The sequence below is a fragment of the Rhizophagus irregularis genome, chromosome 28 (assembly GCF_026210795.1).
Source record: "Rhizophagus irregularis chromosome 28, complete sequence".
Taxonomy (NCBI): Eukaryota; Fungi; Glomeromycota; class Glomeromycetes; order Glomerales; family Glomeraceae; genus Rhizophagus; species Rhizophagus irregularis.
This window is the reverse complement of record NC_089456.1, coordinates 2,563,689-2,585,252: the sequence shown is the minus strand read 5'-3', so window position 1 is coordinate 2,585,252 and position 21,564 is coordinate 2,563,689. Positions and strand designations below refer to the sequence as shown.

Below are 21,564 nucleotides of genomic sequence, written 5' to 3'. Positions count from 1 at the left end.
TACTTTAAGGTATGGCATATTGTAAGTTGTGACTGGTAAATAATGCGCCGTAACTGGTATATGTGTAAATAGGCACCATAACTTGTGTATATTTATTAAATTTTACCATGTCGTCTTTTCTTAGGTTGGTCTAATATAAACATTTTTGTTATAGTTTAGATTATCATTTTCAATCATTTAAAGTTCTTATTGAAAACTAAAAATTATTGTTCCATGAAATTTATAATCAAAGAACATCAGGAAATTTTTAACGATGACAACCACGTCGAGGCATTTGGTTCGGTTCCTAAGGTGAGTAAGAAATAAATATAATTAAATTAATATAATTTAATTAAATTATTTTTATAAATTATCCGATATCAATCTACGTGTGACGACCTTGAACTCTGTGAATCCACTCTACATGTTTTGTTATAGGGTATTCGGAAAATATTGGTTTCACTTGGAATTTCCATGATGGTTCCACGTAGAATTCTCTGCAGATTTTAAACGGCAAAAACTTTCTGATGAGGTTATTTAAAAATCAATATGAAAACTTTAATTTTAGATAACAAATTCGGAGAGATTTAAAAATTTATACTGTTAAGCTATTTATACTATTAAACTATTTAAACTATTTATACTCTACGGCGTTATTGGCCACAGTAAAAGTTACGGCATTAATAACATCAAACGGCACACTGGAATTCACATGGTTTTGTATGCTGGCCAATTCATTAAACCAGTTCCTGCATCACTAACTGTAACCCCTTAAAGTACCCGGTCAAAATCTGATATAAACAAAAATATATGATTAAAGTGCACAAAATTTAAAAATTTAGCAAATAGCAAATGAAAAAAATCAATCATGAAGATAATTACTATAGTCTCTGTCTAAGAATTCTCTTGCTAAATAACGGAAAATACTTTTACTTATTGTGCAATGTTATCATCTTGTACTGTTATGTTTTAAAAAATATATTTATAATTGGACAATTTTATTAAATGTTATTTTTCCTATTTTATACAAATGCATGGACTACATGAATAATTAGGCGAAATTTGCGAAATTTGCATTCTATATATTTAATTTTCTAACTTGTCATTTTTGGAACAAAGTCGTCATACAAATGATACGATAATAAAAGGAAAATAAGAAACATCAAAAAAAGGTTACCAGGTAAGTTATATAATATAGTACAACTAACTATATGATAATAAGGTAACAAGTAAATATAAATAAGAAATAAAATTAAAAGAACTCAATAGTGATATACAATACATTCGCCTCTTGATATTCCCAATGTTTTATCCTTACAAACAGAACAAGTTTTACCACAATTGCAATCAACATATTTTAATTTAATTTGATCAATTTTTTGTTTCAAAAAAAATGGTTTATAGTTATTAACTTTTGATAAATATGAACTAATATATTTTGGGTTTAAATGTGGGGTAAATTTATTTTTAAGATCAACGAATGGTTTCTTTTTCAATATACTAAATTTAAAAGGAAGTAATCTATAAGCATTAGAAATAGGATGATTTATAATGAATGTACAAAAATTAAATTTTGGCAAATTAACGTAGCAATTTTCTTTTGTACAATAAGAAAACATGTCAATTTTAAGTTCATTATTAACATTGCGAAAATTATATCCAATAATGAGGGACTTATTTAGATAATTCCAATCTTCAAACACCGGAATTCCAAAAAAAGGAATATTTTTTGTTATTAACTCATTTTTAGATAATTCCATACTACTAAATTTGCATTGATCTTGTGGATAACAATGCTTTTTAATTACCTCGATATTAGGAAGAATAAAATTTAAATTTGTATCATAACCAACAACCATTATCTTAACTTTCAATTTAAATTCATGTGATTTGAATTTTTTTTGAATACCATGAATTATAACTCTTGGTTTCACCAATTTCCCTTTTTCTGCTTTTGGTTTGAGAATTTGACAGCTAAAAAAAATATTCTTTGAATCTTCAGTATCAATAACTGCTGCAGATATATCACAATCAGCTTCTTTATTTTGAATAATATCTAAAATATTTCGTGGTAATTTTAATTCAAAATCCCGATACCTTCCAGGTTCATTTAAATAATAATCACAATCTTCAGTACTCGTATAAAGAATTCTTTTCCCCATAGACTTATAAGGTATTTTACATAAAGATTCTGGTACAAGCTTAAATATACTAATGGGATTTTTAAATTCTATGCAATCCCAGTTTTGATAATCATTTAAAGTTTTTATCCAATATTCTTCATCAAAATTTTCACTTTCAGGATGACTTCCTCCAAGTAATCTCATATAATTAAAGCTGTAAAACTTTGATTTTCCATTTGATTTACTAGAATTGACTCTTGCTTTTAAATTTAAAGGTCCAATATTCATACTTGTAGAACCTTCGTTAGACTTAGCTACAGAATTCTTTGATGACATTTTAACATCTTTAAAATAAACTCTTCCTCCTAAAATAACTTCGGTTGGAATGAATTGACCATATTCTTCAGTTATTTTCTTAAATTCTTCTTCCGAATTACCAGATTTTATGGCATTTTTTACTTCTTTAATGAATTCCTCTGTTGGTTCCAGATATTCTCGAAATGTTAATAACGTTTTTCCAACTTCTGTATATTTATATACTGATTGAATTTCGTCATTAAAATCTTCACTTTGTGAACTTTCAATTGATAATCCTAGCTCTACAAAATTCTGTATATTAACGTCGGTACTAAAAAATAAATTTGTTTTTTTCATCCAATCTTCTTTTGATTCAAATTCGAGTTTATCTTTTTTATACCCTTTAGCCTTAATTTCAGTTAATTCACAATCTTTCATTTTAAATGCTCTTTTATTAGCTTTCTTAATTCCATCAATACTCATAGTACATCCATAATCTAATTTACAATTATCATTAAAGATGTTCCAACACGGGCTTTTCGTTAAATATAAAATATGTTGTCCATTTTTGACTGTTATAATTTCTTTTAAACGATAAATTTTTTCATCTTTACGCTCTATTTTAGCGTACTCATCACTTAATTTTTTTGTAAATAATAATGAATTATTAATATCATCATCATTATTGCGAATATCAGATAAGAAATCTTCTAAATTTAATTTTTTTAAAATACTTTGTTGCGAGTCTTCTATGGTTTTAATAAATACAATTTCAAAAGACATTTTTTTTTAAAAAAAAAAAAAAACGAGACGTTTTTTATAGCTTTTTACTGGTGCATGTGTAACTGTCATAACTGTTGTACAAGCTACGTATTACACCCATACAAAGCTATTACTTAATTTAGCTTGGTTTTAAATATGACGATCTGCCATATCCCAAATGCAATCCTTGCACATCATTCATTACAACAAATAATTTTTCTTTAATATGATACTATAACTAGGTCTACAGAATAAATGATTCTGCACAATGATTACTTCTTACTAGGTTATGCCTTACGCCCTTACGGTGTCTGGTCCGATGATCTTTCTGAGTCCAGTCCAGGGACGATGATTTTTTGTGATCACAGAATTTCACAGAAAATCACAAAATTTGGTTATAAAAATGTTGATAATTTTCAAGTTTTTGGCCTGATTTAGGATTTGAAATCATTATAATTCCGGCAGACACTAAATTTGACCAGAATTTACGAATAGTAATGTTGGCCAACCTTGCATAATTCTGGCCAAATCACAAAATTTCACAAAATTTATTTTTATCACACACAAAATTTACTTTATACCGCCGCAAAAAATCATCGTCCCTGGTCCAGTCACGTCAATTTTTAGCACAGTCATGTGAATTTGGGTCCAGTGATTCGCTTAAAATTACTTGATAGTATCTACACGATTTTTTTCTTTTTGCTGTTCGCTTTATAATCCCTATAAAAAAATTGGATACGTTTTTTATAAAGTTTTTATACGATTTTTTTCCTTAGAAATAACGTATCATAATAGGATACGGAAAAATGCACAATTCCGTATCACTAAAAATATGGTTTGGATACGGAATTTGCACGGAATTCATATGGAATTTACATGATTTGATCACTGATTTTATCACGAAATTTATACGATTTGGTCACTGAATTTACTATTTGTATTACAGTTTACTATAATTATATTTACATAAATCTAATTTTACTTTATTAAATTAAATAAAAATAAAAAATAAACAAAATACAAATACATTATGAAAATTCCCTCCTTATTAAAACCACCTATTGCAACCAAAATTATCTATAAGTTCAGGTTCATTTGGAGTCAAACAACCTAAAAAAAACAAAAAAAAGAAACATAAGAACGTCTAACTTAATTGGAAACAAAACCCCCCTTCATATAGTATTTGCAATCGTCCAAGTCACCAAAGGTCAGCATTCCTACAAAAAAAGAAAGAGAACTCCAGAATGTCTGACCTACATAAATGAAAGAATTATGAAGCATCTGATGAAAAAGAAACCAAAACAACAAAATAAATCCAAAACTGACCTACAAAAAAAGAAGACTCTGAAGCAACAAAACTGAAACAACCTACAAAAAGAAAAGAATCTGAACCCAACTTACAAAAAAAAAAAAAGAAAATTTGAACTGACCTAAAAAAAGAAAAAAAATCCTGAACAATCCTACAAAAAGGAAAGGACTCCCAAACTGATCTACAAAAAGAAAAAAGAAACTGAATCTTCTCACAAAAAAAAATCTGCTGGCCTATGAAATAAAAAAAGGGAAAATATAAATAAAAAAGAAAGGGGAATAAAGAATAAATCAAAAAAAATATTTTTTTAAAAAGAGAGTAACGAAATTAGGAAAGTTAAAAAAAATTTTTTTTTTAAAGGCAGGGAGGACGTCAAAGTTAGAAAAATAAAAATTTTTTATAAAGAGGAAATAGAAATAGAAAGAAGAAAATTTTTTTTAAAAAAAAGAAGCCCTATAAAAAATTTTTTATGAAAGTATTCCGAATTTTATCTGGTTTTTGTATTCCGAAAATGTTCCGATTTTTACTATTATGATTCCATTCCGAAAAGTGATCATTTTTCGGAATAATACTTTAGGTTATTACCCGGAAACACTCAAATTATACTCAGTAAATTTATGAAATTTAAACGGAATATTATCAGATAATTTACACAGATATTATCCGAAAGTATTCAGTAAGTTTTATTGAATGCAATCAAGATACACTTCAATTATATTTGTAGGATATTATCTGAAAGTATTCATGAATGTGAACTATGTATTTTTCAATAATACATAAATAAATTGATACATTAATAATAGGACTCTCTATATTAATAAGATTCTCCATCATTATTTCTAGCTTTCTTACAAGTGTTGTGTGACCTTTGTTGTTTTGGTTATTTTTTCTGAATTTGCACGTTATTCATTCTAGCTGACCTTCTTTTCCTTTCTCGTAAAGGTAATTGGGCGTCATTAGTTTTTATTTTAGTAAGAACTATACTTGATGATCATTAAGAAATAGACATGGATGAAATAGCAATATCAGTATGTGGAAATGATTCAGAAATTGGAGTATTTTCGTCCATTTTTGGAGATATTGGTATATCAGGTGATGTTCTTAGAAATTGGAATAGGTAGTGATACCACTTTCTCGAGTTTTTTATTAGGTGGTGTGATATTTTTGCACTTAAGAGGTGGATTGATACCTTGGATAAAAGCTTCTTAGTTTTTTTTGAAAGGTTTCACTTAGAAAACATACTAGGTTTCGCTTATAGATCAAAAATAAGATGCCAAAACCTACAAAAGAAAATAGTAAACGTGTCATACTAACGTTTTTTATTAAAGTTTCAGACTTTTTTCAAAAACTTACCCAAGATTCAAAATCAAGATTTAACCAGATCTCTATAAAGTAGAAATAATGAAATGTTACAGTAATAAACATTTTTTTAAATTAGTTTTTGAAAGATTCCAAAAACTCACTATGATTCCAGTGCTTTGAAATCAGAAGTCGTCTAAAAAATAAAAAAACATGTTAGCAATCATTTTATTTTAAAATAGAATTAATTCAAAGGAAAAATATTCACTCATCAAATTTTCCTGCATGTCCAGATACTCCAAAGAACAAAAAAAAAAATGAAATGTTCTTTGTTAAAATACTTTACTAATGCACACTCCAGAGACCAAAAGAGCCACTAAAAAAGAAATGAAATGAACTGTTAGTACCGTTTGTTAACATAGATGAATTATAAAAAGAATAGGAAAATAGCTCGCCAGATTCTTACGCATCCAAAAACCCTTCCTACCATTTAAAAGATTAATGATTCCACGCAAAATTTCCATATGTTCAAGGCTAGTCCATTAAAAAAAGAGAACAAATGAAACATTAATAAGACATTTGTTAAATGAATAATTAAAAAGAAAAAAGACAAACTGCTATAAAGTTCGTTAAAATAAAATAAAAAAATTTTGAAAAACTTATCAAAATTTCGCGTTCAAGGAGACCGAAAAAATGGCTAAAAGTTTCGTTTAGGATTTTTTTCAACAGAAAGTACGAGGTGGGAAAGGAGAAAGAAAGACAAAGAAAAGGGAATGGTAGGGAAAGGACAAAAAGAGGGAAGGACAAAGAAAGGACGAAGGGAAGGGAAAGAAAAATGAAGGAGAGTTTAAAAAGTTAAAAAAGTGTAAATTAATTGATTTAGGAGTCTAATTGCTGATCTTTACCGTTACTAATTGAGGTCAAATATGGGCCAAATTGTATTATTGAAATATATTGTAAATAAAAATATTTTAAATAATCGGGATATAATCGGAACATTTTCAATTTGAATACAAATTCGGAATATCTTCAAAATTTTTTCGGAGTATTTCCTAATACTTTTTACCATATCAAAACTTCTAAATTTTAACTTGAAATATAATCGGAATGTTATCAGTATAATCGGAGTATTTTCAACAAATTCGGAAAAAAATTGGAATGTATCCGATAAAATTTTTTATAGGGTAAGAGTGGGAATAAAAGAATAAAATCAAAAAAAAATTTTTTTTTTAAAGTGAGGTACGAAAAAAAAAATTTTTTTTTAAAAGGGGGATGACGAAGAAAGAAGAAAAATTTAAAAAAAATAACAAAAATAAGACAAGAGAAAAGAGAAGGAAGGGAAAGACAGAAAGGAAGATCGGAAGATCAAACTCATCAAAGTAAGGGTTTATATAAAAACAAAAAACGTATCATAACAAAACAATAAACAATCACGTGATCTCGTGTTATGATACGAGATTTTTGTAAAATTATTTTCTAAAAATATTAAGTTTAAAAATTCCGTATACATTCCGTATGATTAATTTTTTCCGTATACATTAGTTTTTTTAAAAAATGTTCAAAAATGAATTGCTTATTAATTATACGGAATTTGTATACGGAATCTATAGAAACGTGCATAAAATGTATACAAAACGTATCCTTTCCGTATACATATTTCTTATAGGGAATGAGTTATTAAAAAAAATTTTTTTTTTACTATTAAATATTTAATGAGATAATAGTTTTAGTAGATGATATAGTATGAATAAATTGCTAGGAACCTCTTGTTTCAATAAATTAAGATGCAATTAATTTTTGTTATCAAGTTTTTAAACATTTTATTGTATAAAAAATTTTTATTTAAATCTACAATTAATAATTAAAACACTAAAAGATTTGTTGGTTGCCGATCGTACTAAAATAGAAAAGCTTGATTTGAAATGTATTTATATAATCAGCAAATCAATACCAAAGATGGGGGATCAGCATCTTAAAATGGAAATCACTCAAAAACTAATCTTATGTTAACGTTAAGTTAACGTTAACCTATCATGACATGTCAATCATTTCAAGTCATAACAATAACGTGACGCGCCACCCACCCACCCATAGGGTGATATTGCACTTATATAGAATGATCTTTCTTGCTTAAAAATTATGGGATAAAATTTTTAGCAAATCATGTGAAAACTGAATAATTTTTTTGTTAGCCAAAAATGATCAACAACCGGATGACAAATTTTAATATTATGTAAATAAACAATTTGTTTGTATTACTTATTTAAATATAGATACATTTTTTTTTTATTTTGAACCAAAAAATAAACAATAATCAAATGGTAAATTTTCATTATCGTCGTCATTACATTATCGTTATAATTAAAGTTCCCTGCCGAAATTAGGGAGTTTCGGCATGTCAAAATTGTCAAAACTATTTTGACATGTCAAAATTGTCGAAACCTAAAAATATTACATTTCACGTAATAACTCGGCGTCCAATGATCATAGAAAGATGCACCATAGCTCGTTGGAATCGTCTCATAACGACGAGTCGAATGGTGGCTAAATCGTCTTTCTACGATCACTGGATGCCGAGTTATTAAGTGAAACGTCAAATGGCGCAGTATCGCAAAATACAAAATGCTGATTTTTGACGTTTCGCTCAATATCTCGGCATCCAGTGATCGTAGAAAGACGATCTAACCACCATTCGACTCGTCGTTATGAGACGATTCCAACGAGCTATGGTGCATCTTTCTACGATCATTGGAAGCCGAGTTATTACGTGAAACGTAATATTTTTAGGTTTCGACAATTTTGACATGTCGAAACTATTTCGGCATTTCGGCATTTCTACAGGTTTTAGTTTCGACATTTCGACAATAGCCTGTAGAGTTTTGGCAGGCAACTTTAGTTATAATGCTATCATGAAAATTTTTTCAGGGTAGTAATTCTAAAAATGATTAACAATCAGATAATAAGATTGTTGTTTTATTATAATGTTATCATAAAATTTTTTTTCTCAACAATTGGATGATAAAATTAAATAAATGTTATATCAAGTAATTTTTTATTTTGAAACAAAACAATAAACAACAACTAAATGGTAAAATTTCATTATCATTGTCTTATTATTATGATATTCAGTTATCATAATTTTCCAGAACTAAAAATGATCAACAATCGGATAGTAGAATTGTTTTATTACAATATAATCATGAAAAATTTTTTTCCAGAGCCGTAATTCCAAAAATGATGATAGTAAATATTAAATAAATGCTTTATCAAGTAATAAACAATCTTTCTGTATTGTTATTTAAAGTTAATCACATATTCTGATATATATATTTTTTTATTTTTAAACCAAAAAATAAACAACAATCAAGATAATTAACCTTAAAATGATTAACAAGTGAAATAACTAAGCCAAAAATGATTAACAAGCAAAATAAACCGAAAATGATCATCCTTTACCAAATGAGAAAAAAATTATGTTAATAGCTAGTTAAGAGTAATTTCTCATTTTTTTTTATAGATATGTTAAATATAATCAAAAATTTTGCAAATAAAGTGAAAGTTATGGTTTGGCTAGAAAAGCCCGGCGAGCGAAGCGAGCCAAATGAAATTGCATCATCATAATAAATCACATGAATATTTAATACACAATCACATGATCTACCAGTAATTTTTCCACCAGTTAAAATTTAGAAATTCTCTTTAAATCTTAAAAACTATTTATCATAATAATTATGATACTGTATGGTAGTATAAACCAACTTAATTAAAAAAAAAGTCAGAATTATTACAGTTCTAATTATACTATGACTATAGCTCCCTGCCATGTTTAATGTTAACTTGTTATTAAATACAAGAAAAAAAATAAAATGTAGATCGGTCATATAGATTTGATTGATCAAAATCACAGGACTCAGCACAGTTAACTCAATCCGATGGTAGCTAAGTCCGATCAAAGTTTAAATTCGGTCTGCATAAAAATTCATATGACTGTGCTAAAAATTTACAGAAAGATCATCAGACCAGACTCAGTAAAGATATACTCCTTATTACTCTACAATGAGCTGTTGATTTAATATACAAACCCGTACATAATATTTATTTTATCGATTCAAATTATTCAATTTTTTATACCCTATAACAAAGAAATGTCCGGAAATTGCAGCAAGATGTCTGGGTATGTCTAGAAATCGTCTTGAAAATGTCTATAATGTCCGAAAAATGTTGAAAAAAAATTCCAGACAAATTTCAGAATTTCTTTTTCATGTGTTCTAAACAAGAATATTAATTAGTTGCAGAAAGTCATGTAAACAGTTCAACTTAGCTTTAGTTATAATGAACTTAATTGAATCTCTGCAGCATAATTTCCAACTTGATAGTATTCACGTCGCTTGAGTAGTACTACGAGAAATATCAGAAGAGTACGGGACAAGTCTACCTGGATACTACGTGTGTTAATGTTATAGAGTAATATTGGTATTTTCTTTTTTTTTCTTATACCTTAGTAGTGGTTTTCAAATGGGAATGGGTGCTTTCCTTGGTGGCTGCTTGAAAATATGATCTACTACTGTTTGTTGGATAGTGTTTTCGTTAGATATATGTAATATAAAAATTTTTTTCGCATGAATTAATTATCATAAAAGCAGTAAAGCGAAGCAAAGTTATAAATTCGGTTTTCATATCACAATTTACCTTTTTGGACCCGGCCGTCCGGATTTTTATTTTTAAATTCAAAATTTTTTAATAAAATAAATAAATAAAATTGATAATCTTTTTTTTCAATTTATCAGAATGAGAAATTTCTTTAAAGCAATATGTGTCCGTTGATATGATATTGATTTCTGTAATACATGCGGTTATCACATTGACATTACCGACATTATAAAATATAAACTATTTTATTGGCCAATTATCTTAATAAAAAAAAGTAATATTTTATACTTTATTAAACTTTTTATTTAACATATCACATACAACAAAAAAAAAGATAACCTATCGAATTTAATCTTCTAGCTACTTTCAATTTAATTTGTGATATTATTCATATTATACTATAAACTTTTGGTATAAGTTTAGTAGAATAGTATGCTTTATTTCGTATTCTTGACACTTCTTCACCATCTCACGAATTTTTATTCTTAAGAATATTTCAGTAAAAAAATAAAATCACTAATACCTTTCCATATGATACAGTAAGAAAAAATAAATTTAATACTAAGAAACTTGTTAATATATTCATTGATTTCCGTCATCAAAATTATCTTTAGTCAAAATATATCTAGATAAATCTAAGGAATACTCATAATCTTCTTTATTATCAATCTTTAAACTTCTATAGTCTGAACATAGGACACAAATATGTAAGTCTAATTTAATAGATTCTCTGATACTTTTTGAAAAATTATTATTTGATTTACCATAAGTCGATTTTATTATTTGAAAGGTAACATAATTATATGACCATTTAACTAACTTGATGGTATTATCAGGCTCATAATTATTTGATGGGTAATATGCATGAACAAAAATAGTATATCCTTGAGATAGTGGAAAAGAGGTTTTAATACAATAATTTGATTTGTCGAGTCGTAATATAATAGATTCTTTAACACGCTCGACTTGAAATTCTCGATTACTCGGACTAAAAATTAATAATTCTGAAGGTTTTTCAACAATCATCCATAGAATGCAGCATTCTTTTATATTGACACTTGTTTCTTCTAATTTTTTTATCGATGCAAAAAATCCGTTAATATCATATGATCCAAAATTAACATAAATTTCTTCTAATCTTGAATTATCTTTAGAAATAATTGATCCAAATACTTCATAATTTTCATCTTCTAATGATGGTTCGATATTTATGCGCTTGTAATAATCAACGTCGTTATTATCTAAATCTTTCAAATCAGTAACTCCTGTCATCAATATTCTATATTTGCTTTGTAATATATCGTCTATTTTTTTTTGTTGTGTCTCCTTAAGAATTTTGTAAAGAGGAATAATATCATCAAATTCAATAACTTCCAAATTATTTGGATTCTGGATCCAATTAAACAATTTATTTTTTTTGATTATTTTTCCTTTTGGTGTTAAGAAATGTGAAATATTTAAGTTGTCCAAATGCAATTTAAATGATTCCGGTCCCGAAACAACGGTTTCAAATGCAGATGAGGATGAAGTTGGTAAAATATTCTTTAGAGATCTTCCTAAAATAATTCTTTGTGGAAATAAATGACCATTTTCATTAAAAATATTTTGTAAAACTTTTAATGGCATCATACTACTAAGCGCTTCTTCTATGACATGCTCAAATTCTTTTGTAGGTCTAACATTATTCTTATCTAAGAGAATTTCATATTGCTCACACTTGATTAGAATATGGCAGTAATCCTCATAACTCATAACATCATTACTTTTAGTAAACAAAAAGGAACTTAAATTTTTTAATGATAAAATATCATTGGAAATTAAACGTACTTCTATTTCTGTGGAAGGTTTAATAATTTTCAAATAAGATTTACTACTCGGATTGACCTTAGGAATTTTAATGAAATCAATGGAGGGTTTCTTGCTAATTTCCATTTCATAATTTTTAAATATTAACCCCTGAAAAAGATGAAACTTTCTGGTCCAACTTGCTAGATTATTGTCTACTGCATCTCCAACCCATTCTACTATACTTAACTTCTCTTTAAAATTAATGACTCCGGGCTGCTTTTCATTATTTTCATTAAAAAGGCCATCTCTTGGTAAACTAATAAAGTTTTTTAATTTAGAAACGGGAATGAGATTTTCATAGGAAAGAATAAAAATGCTTTTTTCTCCCTCTTGATACAAACTATTCATCCATTTGGCCAATTTTTCATGAGTATTTAATTCGTCTCCATCTAATGTAACTATTTTTGGTAAAAGATTTAAAGTGAATAAATTATTGAACGAAATTTCTGTAGAATATTTAGCTGAACTATACGTGCATAATAGACAAAATTTTAGAATATCAATTTGTGTTTGGGTGGCTGACTTTAAATTCTTGATAAATAATTTACTACCAACTAAGACTTTACTTGCAAAGAAGTGCCCATACAGTTTATTCAAAATTGCATTATTATTTACACACCTTGAAAAAGATTTCGATACATCACCTTTATAAGTAATTTCAGCAATCGGAAAATTAATACACATATCAGATGGTTGTAACATATTATTAGAATTATCTTTATCTATAGACAAATCATATACTATTGGTTGTCTATTGCATAAACTTATATTCAATTCACCATCTTCCATGAAAACAGCTTGTCTACTTGGTTGTATGCTATATTCACCCAACAATAACCCATGATTCAGCTTCAATTGTTGAATTATTTGTTGCTTATTATTTATGGATTTTACCATCGCCCTTATAGTAGGAATATTAATTTTTGATATGAAACTTTGTGATAACTTATTTAGTGCATCACTATATTCTTGTTCAGCTGATTTTATATACAATTCAAATGCTTCAGCCTCATCTTTTTTAACACCATTTCCATTCTCATAACATAAACCTAAATTATATTGTGAAAATTTATTTCCATTTTCTGCTGCTTTCTGGTACCAATAGATTGCCTTCTCTAAATCTTTTTCTGTACCCATGCCACTTTCATAAAAATATCCTAACTTATGTTGTGCATTACTATATTCTTGTTCAGCTGATTTTTTATACAATTCGAATGCATTCACTTCATTTTTTTTAACTCCGTTTCCATTTTCATAAAGTACACCTAAATTATATTGTGAAAATTTGTTTTCATTTTCTGTTGCTTTCTTGTACCAGTAAATTGCTTTCTCTAAATCTATTTCTGTGCCAATACCATTTTCGTAAAAATATCCTAACCAATGTTGTGCATTACTATATTCTTGTTCAGCTGATTCTCTGTACCATTTAAGTGCTTTAATTTCGTTTCTTCTAACACCATTTCCGTATTGGTAACATCTACCTAAATTATATTGGCCGATTATATGTCCATTTATTGCTGTTTTTAGATACCAATAAATAGCTTTCTCTAAATCTTTATTCGTACCAATACCATTTTCATAAAAATAACCTAACTTATTTTGTGCATTACTGTATTCTTGTTTGGCTGAATTTTTATACCATTTAAATGCTTTAACTTCGTTTTCTTCAATACCAATTCCGTATTGATAAAATCTACCCAAATTATATTGGCTAATTTTATTTCCATTTTCTGCTGCTTTCTTATACCAATAAAATGATTTCTCTAAATCTTTTTTCGTACTAATACCACTTCCATAAAAATATCCTAGCTTATTTTGTGCATTACTATATTCTTGTTTAGCTGATTTTTTATACCATTTAAAAGCTTCAACTTCGTTTTTTCTGACTCCACTTCCGTATTGATAACAAACGCCTAAATTATATTGAGAGATTTTATTTCCATTTTTCGCTGCTTTTTGATACCAATAAATTGCCTTTTCTAAGTCTTTCTTCGTACCCATGCCACTTTCATAAAAATATCCTAACTTATTTAGTGCATCAGTATATTCTTTTTCGGCCGATTTTTTATACCATTTAAATGCCTCAACTTCGCTTTTTTCAACAATATTTCCGTACTGATAAAATCTACCCAAATTATATTGTCCAATTTTATTTCCATTCTCCGCTGCTTTTTGATACCAATAAAATGCTTTCTCTAAATCTTTTTCTACACCTATGCCACCTTCATAAAAATATCCCAACTTATTTTGTGAATTACTATATTCTTGTTTAGCTGATTTTTTATACCATTTAAATGCTTCGACTTCATTTTTTCCAATACCATTTCCGCGTTGATAAAATCTACCCAAATTATATTGGCTAATTTTATTGCCATTTTCTGCGGATACTTTCGTATCAATATAATGTTTCCAGTTAGAATGTACTATGAAGTTCGAATATTCATCATATTCGAGTTGCTCTTCGAAAACTGACATTTTTTTTTTCGGTTCTACAATTACGCCGCCTGCAGGTTCTAGCTATAATATATATAGAGTCGCACAAAATTGCCTTTTACAATATAATAAATTTAGTAATTTGTCGTTATTTGTGTATAAATTATAAAAGTGTTACAAGTCGCTCATTATGCAGTAGTTACACTGCAGGACTCATGGTAGTACACACTATTGCCTTTTGAATCTAGATCTTCATAAATAAATTGGGATACACCATTGTGATGGTCCAAGATACAATGGCCCTATAAAAAATTTTCTGAGTAAAATTCCAATAAATGATCATTTTCTAAAAAAAACTCTGATATGATATGTGATCAATTTTCTAAATAGATGGTTGATATTGTAAAGAAATGTATTGGCTAGTTAATTAATATTAGTTAAATTTAAACAAATGCTTTTCCTGGATTTTATGTATATTAAAATCGTGGAAAAAAACTATTAATTTCTAAATATTTAACAAAGGATGGTCTGCCAAAAGATTTGTGTTACATTAAAAAATGAAATTTTATATGTTTATTATCTTTAGTGTAATAAACAATTTCCTTTTCCAAAAAAAAATCACCTTTTTAGAAATTTGTGCAACCTAAATGACTGTTCATTATTATATTGTATTATATATTTAGTATCTGATTCAGTATCTGATTCAGATTCTGATACTGATACTGATACCTGATCTGAAAAGGCCTGTAATTTTTTTTACAAATTAAAGTTATTTAAATAAAAAAAAGAATGGCAGGTCATCTGATGACATGATTCATTCCAAATTATTACAACGCATTAGCATTATTCAGTCACAGCGTTGTGCCATGGATATTAGAAATATTTCAACATGAACTTTTTTTAATTTTACTTATAAAAAATATAGATTTTATTTTGGAATTTATGTACCTTATAATTCCTGTATTACTATACCTAATTTTACCTCTTCAAGTAATAATAACTTTGTAGATTCTTTTAATCAAACACGTCATATTCCTAGTCCATTTATAATATTATATGATTGACATGCATATGCATGTGTCATTCATCAAAAAGAATTCTTTTATAATAATCTTTTTCATAATCAAAAAACTACACTCCTTAATCCTTCCATTACACCTCCTGTTAACAAAGAACAAAATAAAATTTGGCATGCCATCTAATTAAGTATATTAGAAATGGTATTTCAAATGAAAAAACTATATCTTTTTATATCACCTTGATATTAGCTATAATGTCTCTTACCATTGCAATGGATATAACAAAGTCATTAATTAAGGGTCACATTACATATACAAAAAATTTCTTAACAACTTCAAATGATTATCACCAACAAATCCATGCATAAAGAAAAAACAATATGAATGCTTCAAATGTCATTGTAGAAGAATTTTTAATTCTAAAGTTCAACCATCAAAGTCATCCTTAGATGATCAAAATTTTAAGCTTGAAAATATCATTTCCTATTTTTGGAATCACAGTATATTGCCAAACCTATCCAACATTTAAAATATTTAGGACCTGATAGCATCCTAAATGAAAGCAGTTATACTTATCCTTTTAAAATACCTACATTTGCACTTAGGTTAAATTTACATGATACTCCTCGATAGTGAAAGACCATCTGTGGAATCACTTTATCCTACAATTTTCCATATCTCATGTCAACAACCTTGGAGTTACATTTGGCACTCAACATCAAGTTCCAGTTTTACACCAAAACTGGTTGTACCACCTGCTCATTCATTCACAGATGCTATTACTATCAGGCTAGCACATAATGATAAATACGTTATTTCACAACTCAAATTGAATAAACAAGTAGTTGTTGATACGCAGATGGCTAAAATTGATGATCTATGATCGAAATTAGAAATATATAATAATCTGAATGAGGTTGTAGTGCGAACAGAAAACCAACCTTTAGATTATGAAAGATTGAATCGATTTTTAGAATGGAGGAAGGGGTTAGATAAAAATTTTTAAAAGACGAGGTTTGAAATTTTGGTAAGGGATCCTTTTGGATCAATAAACAGAATACTTTTTTTTGGTAAGCTGATCCCGTAAGCTCTCAGTAGGCTCTGTTCCCGTAAGCTCTCAGAAAGCTGATTGATCTCATGATAATGCTTTCAATCTTTACTTTAAAAATTTTCATAATTTTTTCACCATTTTAATTTCTTACTTTTATGACTTAAATTTTTTTAGTTTTAGCATTCTTTCTCGATGTAAAAATTGTTTTGTCAATTTTTTTTATTTTTTAGAAATAAGTATTAGAAAAAGTATAGTGCGTTAGTTAGTTACATTCAGGATCACTTTTATATCAATCACAAATTTATATATAACATCATTCTGCATATGACAGTATTTACATGTAGGGCCTTTTGGCTAAAGAAAAATACGATCTTTTTAATAAAGATGCTAATTTTTTTTTCTTTATTTTCTTAATTATCGCCCTTTGGGTGAGTTTTATTTTTTGTGTGTATGTTTTTATTTTATTATTATCGTTTGATCTGGTTTGTTGGGAACATTTCAATATAATTGTTTTGTTTTAGATATTTAGTTTAGTATTAGTGTTTTAACTTTTTAGTTATAACTGTAAATCAAACTAAAGACATGTATAAATTTCCAAAAAATTAATAAAGTTTAATCATTTAACCAGTAAAAAAAAAAAATTAGCATTGCTATTGCTATTGCTATAGCTATTGCTATAGCTATAGATATAGCAATATAGCAAAATTGCATCTTTTGACGTCATTAGATTATTCACTTCTGTGCTACTTTTAATGCATTTTTAATTGTACCATCAGAAAAAAGGTTTTTGTAAAAAAATTTAATTTCCGTTGATCAAAAAAAAAATTCATTAATCAACAAAGAGACCATCTTTCAATAAAGATGATTTAGTTAAAAATCTACTTATTTTTAAAATGTTTTAAAAGATAAAAAATGTTGGTATTTAATTGAAAATATTTGATATATTAAAAATTACAAAAAAAAATTTTTATATTTAAATAGATCAGATTGTTATGTGGTGACTGCATTGCTACCAGACTGTCAAAGAATTTTCTAAGTTATTAAGTCACAATTGAGTTATGGTTGAGATGCGGTTAATTTTTTTTGATGAACATGTTGCGCTGTAGATTGAGTCGTGACTCTAATTCTAAGGCTTCTTCGTTTTTTCCATCAGTTCCCAGCCTGATTAACTTATGTATTCTATGTCTACAAAAAGTAGCCATTGAATTAGCAGTGAATTTGTTGAATTTGCGACATCCTTCTTTTTTCATGAATCTATCAAAGCGCTTCTTTTGTCCTTTTTGTAATTTTTACGAATGGAACAGGTTCAGTAAAACTTTTTCTAAACAAGAAATTTTGACTCCTAGATATTTTCTTTGTATAAGAACACCCTAATCGCCTGGATACAATTCTGATTTCATGTTGACTAGAGGTTTTCAGGTAATCTTTAACGTTGATTGGTCTAGGATTCAATTCTTCCACGTGACTTATTTACTTCACGTGATGTGGACATCTTTTTTCGATTTCTACTCATTACATAGGTACATGGAAAATTACAATTCATCAAACCACAAGGTTCATATACATCTATGTAGAATCCTCTATATCCATAACTGAAGCGACAGAAGGCTTTGTCTTCTTATTTTTCTCTTTACGCCAAGATGCGGAAACGTGTTTCTTATTTCGTGCAAACACTGCCTTATCTTGCTGAATGAGTAATGTACGTACTCTATCAAAATATTTTCTTCTAGCTCGAGATGGAATAAAATCTTGAATTCTAAATAAACTTTCAAGAAATTTGCTATACTTATACTTATCATTCATCTTTCGTGAATTTGACAATTATTTCAGATTTTCCATAACACCTTTTTATCATTCGTGTGTACTATTAAATTCTTTTTATCTAACAAATAATAAAAAATTTCTCCTAGACGATTGGAACCCGCATAAGATTTCAAGGGTAATTTGGTGTCACAAATGTAGGATAATCTAAGGTCGTACGATCCCATATTGATCGATCCCATGGTTGGTTCGATCCCCAAATGACGTGCAATTCCAAATTCGTCAAGTCACGTGACTAATTAAAAATATTCCCACACGAAGCTATTTTTCCAAAGGAATTATCCAAAGGAAAAAACCAGAGGGGACTAATACTGAATATCAAAAGGAAGGTGTATATAATAATATATTCTAAATAACGCTATAATAAAATAGCAAACAACCAATAGAATAAAATTCTATTTGATAAAAGGCCAACTCTTTCACGGAACTCGTTAAAAATAATTTTTACGTTTTTTCGAAAATAAAATTTCAGCGTATTTAGTATAAAAAGCGGAGAAAACCACATATTTTTGGTCAGACTGGATAGGTTTGAGGCTGTCCACAGAGTGGAAGTACGTCCTTTTCTTTTTTCGAGTTAACAGCAGCCAAAAACTCCCCTACTGTTAATACTGTTAATAGTTACTGCGCCAGCATAGCTATATACGAAATTCACATGGTGCATTCCCAAAAAGATGAAAATCTGCACGAAGATCAGAGGATTACTTACTAATTGAGCGAAAAAGTGAAATAAAAATTACGTTTTCCAAAAAAAAAAAAAAATAATAATAATAATCTTTAATTAATAACATAATTACTTTTTTAAGATAAATGTTGCTCAAAATCTGTGGGCAAACTGTGTACCAATCATTTTAAGAAATGGGATACCGGTTAAGGATCTACGGAAAAATCATAAATCACATGATTTTAGCGAAGACAACAACAATGACATGCAACATTGCAACAGCTCACTTATCATACATACTTTATGTTATCCCCATAAAAAATTTTCTAGGAAAAATTATCATTTTCTAGTTTTATTCCAAAAAAAAAAAAAAAAAAAAAAACTCAGAAATGTAATCAAATTTCTAAAAAAAATTTTTATAGAATTAATTAACTTCGTTCAATTCTACATTTATATTTAATACTATATGCTCGATTTTTATAATCAACTTAATTTATTAAAAGAAGAAAATTATTATTTAAGGCGAATTAAAATAGTTTCATTCTATACCTCTGCTGCAATTTTCTAAATAGTAAATGAATGTATACTAAAATTTCAAAATTTCGTCCGAAAATTTATGGCTTCGCCCGATAAATCACATATAATTAGCATAATCGGAAGTAATCGGCTCAAAGTCTAAATTACTAAAAACCAAGTAAATGATCGACATCATTTAATTAAACGGAATATATTCTTTTGAAGTGGTTTAACTTTATCGAACTAATTATTCAACAAACAAAAATAATCAAAGAACTTAATTTTTTTTTTTTTGTGAAACAAAAACAAATTCATGTTTTTTACGCTAGTATAATAATGAAAGTACTGATCATTAAAAATTTTATTAACTTTGTTCGCCATTTTCCATTTCAGGTTATTGTAATGATCATGAATAATACATGAAATTACACATATTGTTATTACAAATTACTTAATAGTGAAAGAATCTTTGATACTAGTTTAATTCACATAATTAGCTGAACTTAATTAAATTGAAAAGTATTTATATTTGCACAATGTTTTACTTCCCATACATATACATAAAAAAAATATAAAAATAAAAATTAATAACAAGGGATGAATAAGGAATAATTTGCATTGATTCTAAAAAAAAGGGAGATCGATCTTCAAGGTCTCTCAGTAATCAATCATATTTCATAATTATTATCACTTATAATGCCTATTATTTTTCATAAATGCCCTATTAAACTTTTAAAATTCGTGTGAAGAGAAGATTCAAGAGAGGATATCAAATTCCGATTAATACGAGACGTCGAGACGAGACATGTTAATATGCCGAGAAAAAAAAAACGATAGAATGTTACGAAAAATTATTCGAATTCGTTACGAAATTTTAAACATCAACTACATTTGTTGAATGTTTTACGATTATCATCAACCGGTTTGTTGATTTTTTTACGAAATGATGGAATTATCCATACAGCTTTCTTGCTAATGGATCTTAACGTGTATTTATAGTTCGATTTTTATATATAACGTATGTTTTCGCCGAAAAAACAGAGTTTATGGATAAAAACTAATTTGTAATAACCCTATTAGCCCTATTAGCCCTATTACGGCATTGTCCGGTCTAACATAAAAATTTTTTTTTTTTAAAAAAAAAACGCATGTCCGCCTAAATAACAGGTTCTGCAGGCAAAGAACGGATTTATAAACAATAACTATGCAAATTTTTAGGGATTTCATACGTGGAATATAATCACGCAATGCGTTTGCACGAATTATAATTTTAGTTTGACTAAATAAAAAATCCCTGCAACTCGTCCACCCCCTTTTCTGTGTAATAATTTTTCGGGAATGAAACTTTTAAATTACTCTAAATATAATTATCGGACGCAGTCCTGATTTCGTGTATCTGAATGACCCATTTATATTATTCCTGTTGTCATAAAGCGTCATTTATATATTACATTAAATTCGCGTTTTAGATTTTGGTTTCTTTTTTTTTTGCTTATTAATGACGCCAATTTTTTTGGTAACATTGTACAGTACATATCAGCGGATTTGGTAACTTTGCATTAAATTCTTAATCTGATAATTTCCGTTGCTTGTAATACCAAAAACCGCCTGATAAATAAGTTGAGTAAAAATCTACATTTACGAAACTTAAATTATTCATAACAAAAACCTCATAGAAAATAATAAATACGATTTATAAACCAAATGTAAAATAGAAAATTTATATAGTCACAATAGTTATTAATAATATTTTAAAAAGTATTTTAAAACTCAATGAATATTGTTTAAAAAAAAAA

General features: G+C 27.6%; 4 protein-coding genes across 5 annotated transcripts; 1 reads left to right on the top strand and 3 right to left on the bottom strand.

The window, feature by feature from the left end:
- Nucleotides 1–1,241: 1,241 nt before the first annotated feature.
- OCT59_019192 (uncharacterized protein) lies at nucleotides 1,242–3,182 on the bottom strand (the record flags this gene model as incomplete). Of its 2 annotated transcripts, XM_066135856.1 has the most annotated exons (2): nucleotides 1,984–1,993; nucleotides 2,077–3,182. In XM_066135856.1, 2 exons carry the CDS (start codon nucleotides 3,180–3,182, stop codon nucleotides 1,984–1,986), a joined length of 1,116 nt encoding a protein of 371 aa, XP_066005108.1. The 2 variants fall into 2 exon arrangements, with proteins under 2 accessions (XP_025184503.1, XP_066005108.1); XM_025310227.1 differs by having other exon boundaries at nucleotides 1,242–3,182.
- A 7,819-nt stretch (nucleotides 3,183–11,001) lies between these two features.
- On the bottom strand, nucleotides 11,002–14,742 carry OCT59_019191 (uncharacterized protein; the record flags this gene model as incomplete). Its single annotated transcript, XM_025333995.2, has 1 exon — nucleotides 11,002–14,742. One exon carries the CDS (start codon nucleotides 14,740–14,742, stop codon nucleotides 11,002–11,004), a length of 3,741 nt encoding a protein of 1,246 aa, XP_025184504.1.
- Nucleotides 14,743–16,335: 1,593 nt separating this feature from the next.
- On the top strand, nucleotides 16,336–16,602 carry OCT59_019190 (uncharacterized protein; the record flags this gene model as incomplete). The annotated part of the gene is made up of 1 exon (XM_066135855.1): nucleotides 16,336–16,602. One exon carries the CDS (start codon nucleotides 16,336–16,338, stop codon nucleotides 16,600–16,602), a length of 267 nt encoding a protein of 88 aa, XP_066005107.1.
- Nucleotides 16,603–18,336: 1,734 nt separating this feature from the next.
- Nucleotides 18,337–18,573, bottom strand: OCT59_019189 (uncharacterized protein; the record flags this gene model as incomplete). Its single annotated transcript, XM_066135854.1, has 1 exon — nucleotides 18,337–18,573. The coding sequence occupies one exon, from the start codon at nucleotides 18,571–18,573 to the stop codon at nucleotides 18,337–18,339; it is 237 nt and encodes a 78-aa protein (XP_066005106.1).
- Between the last annotated feature and the right edge of the window lie 2,991 nt (nucleotides 18,574–21,564).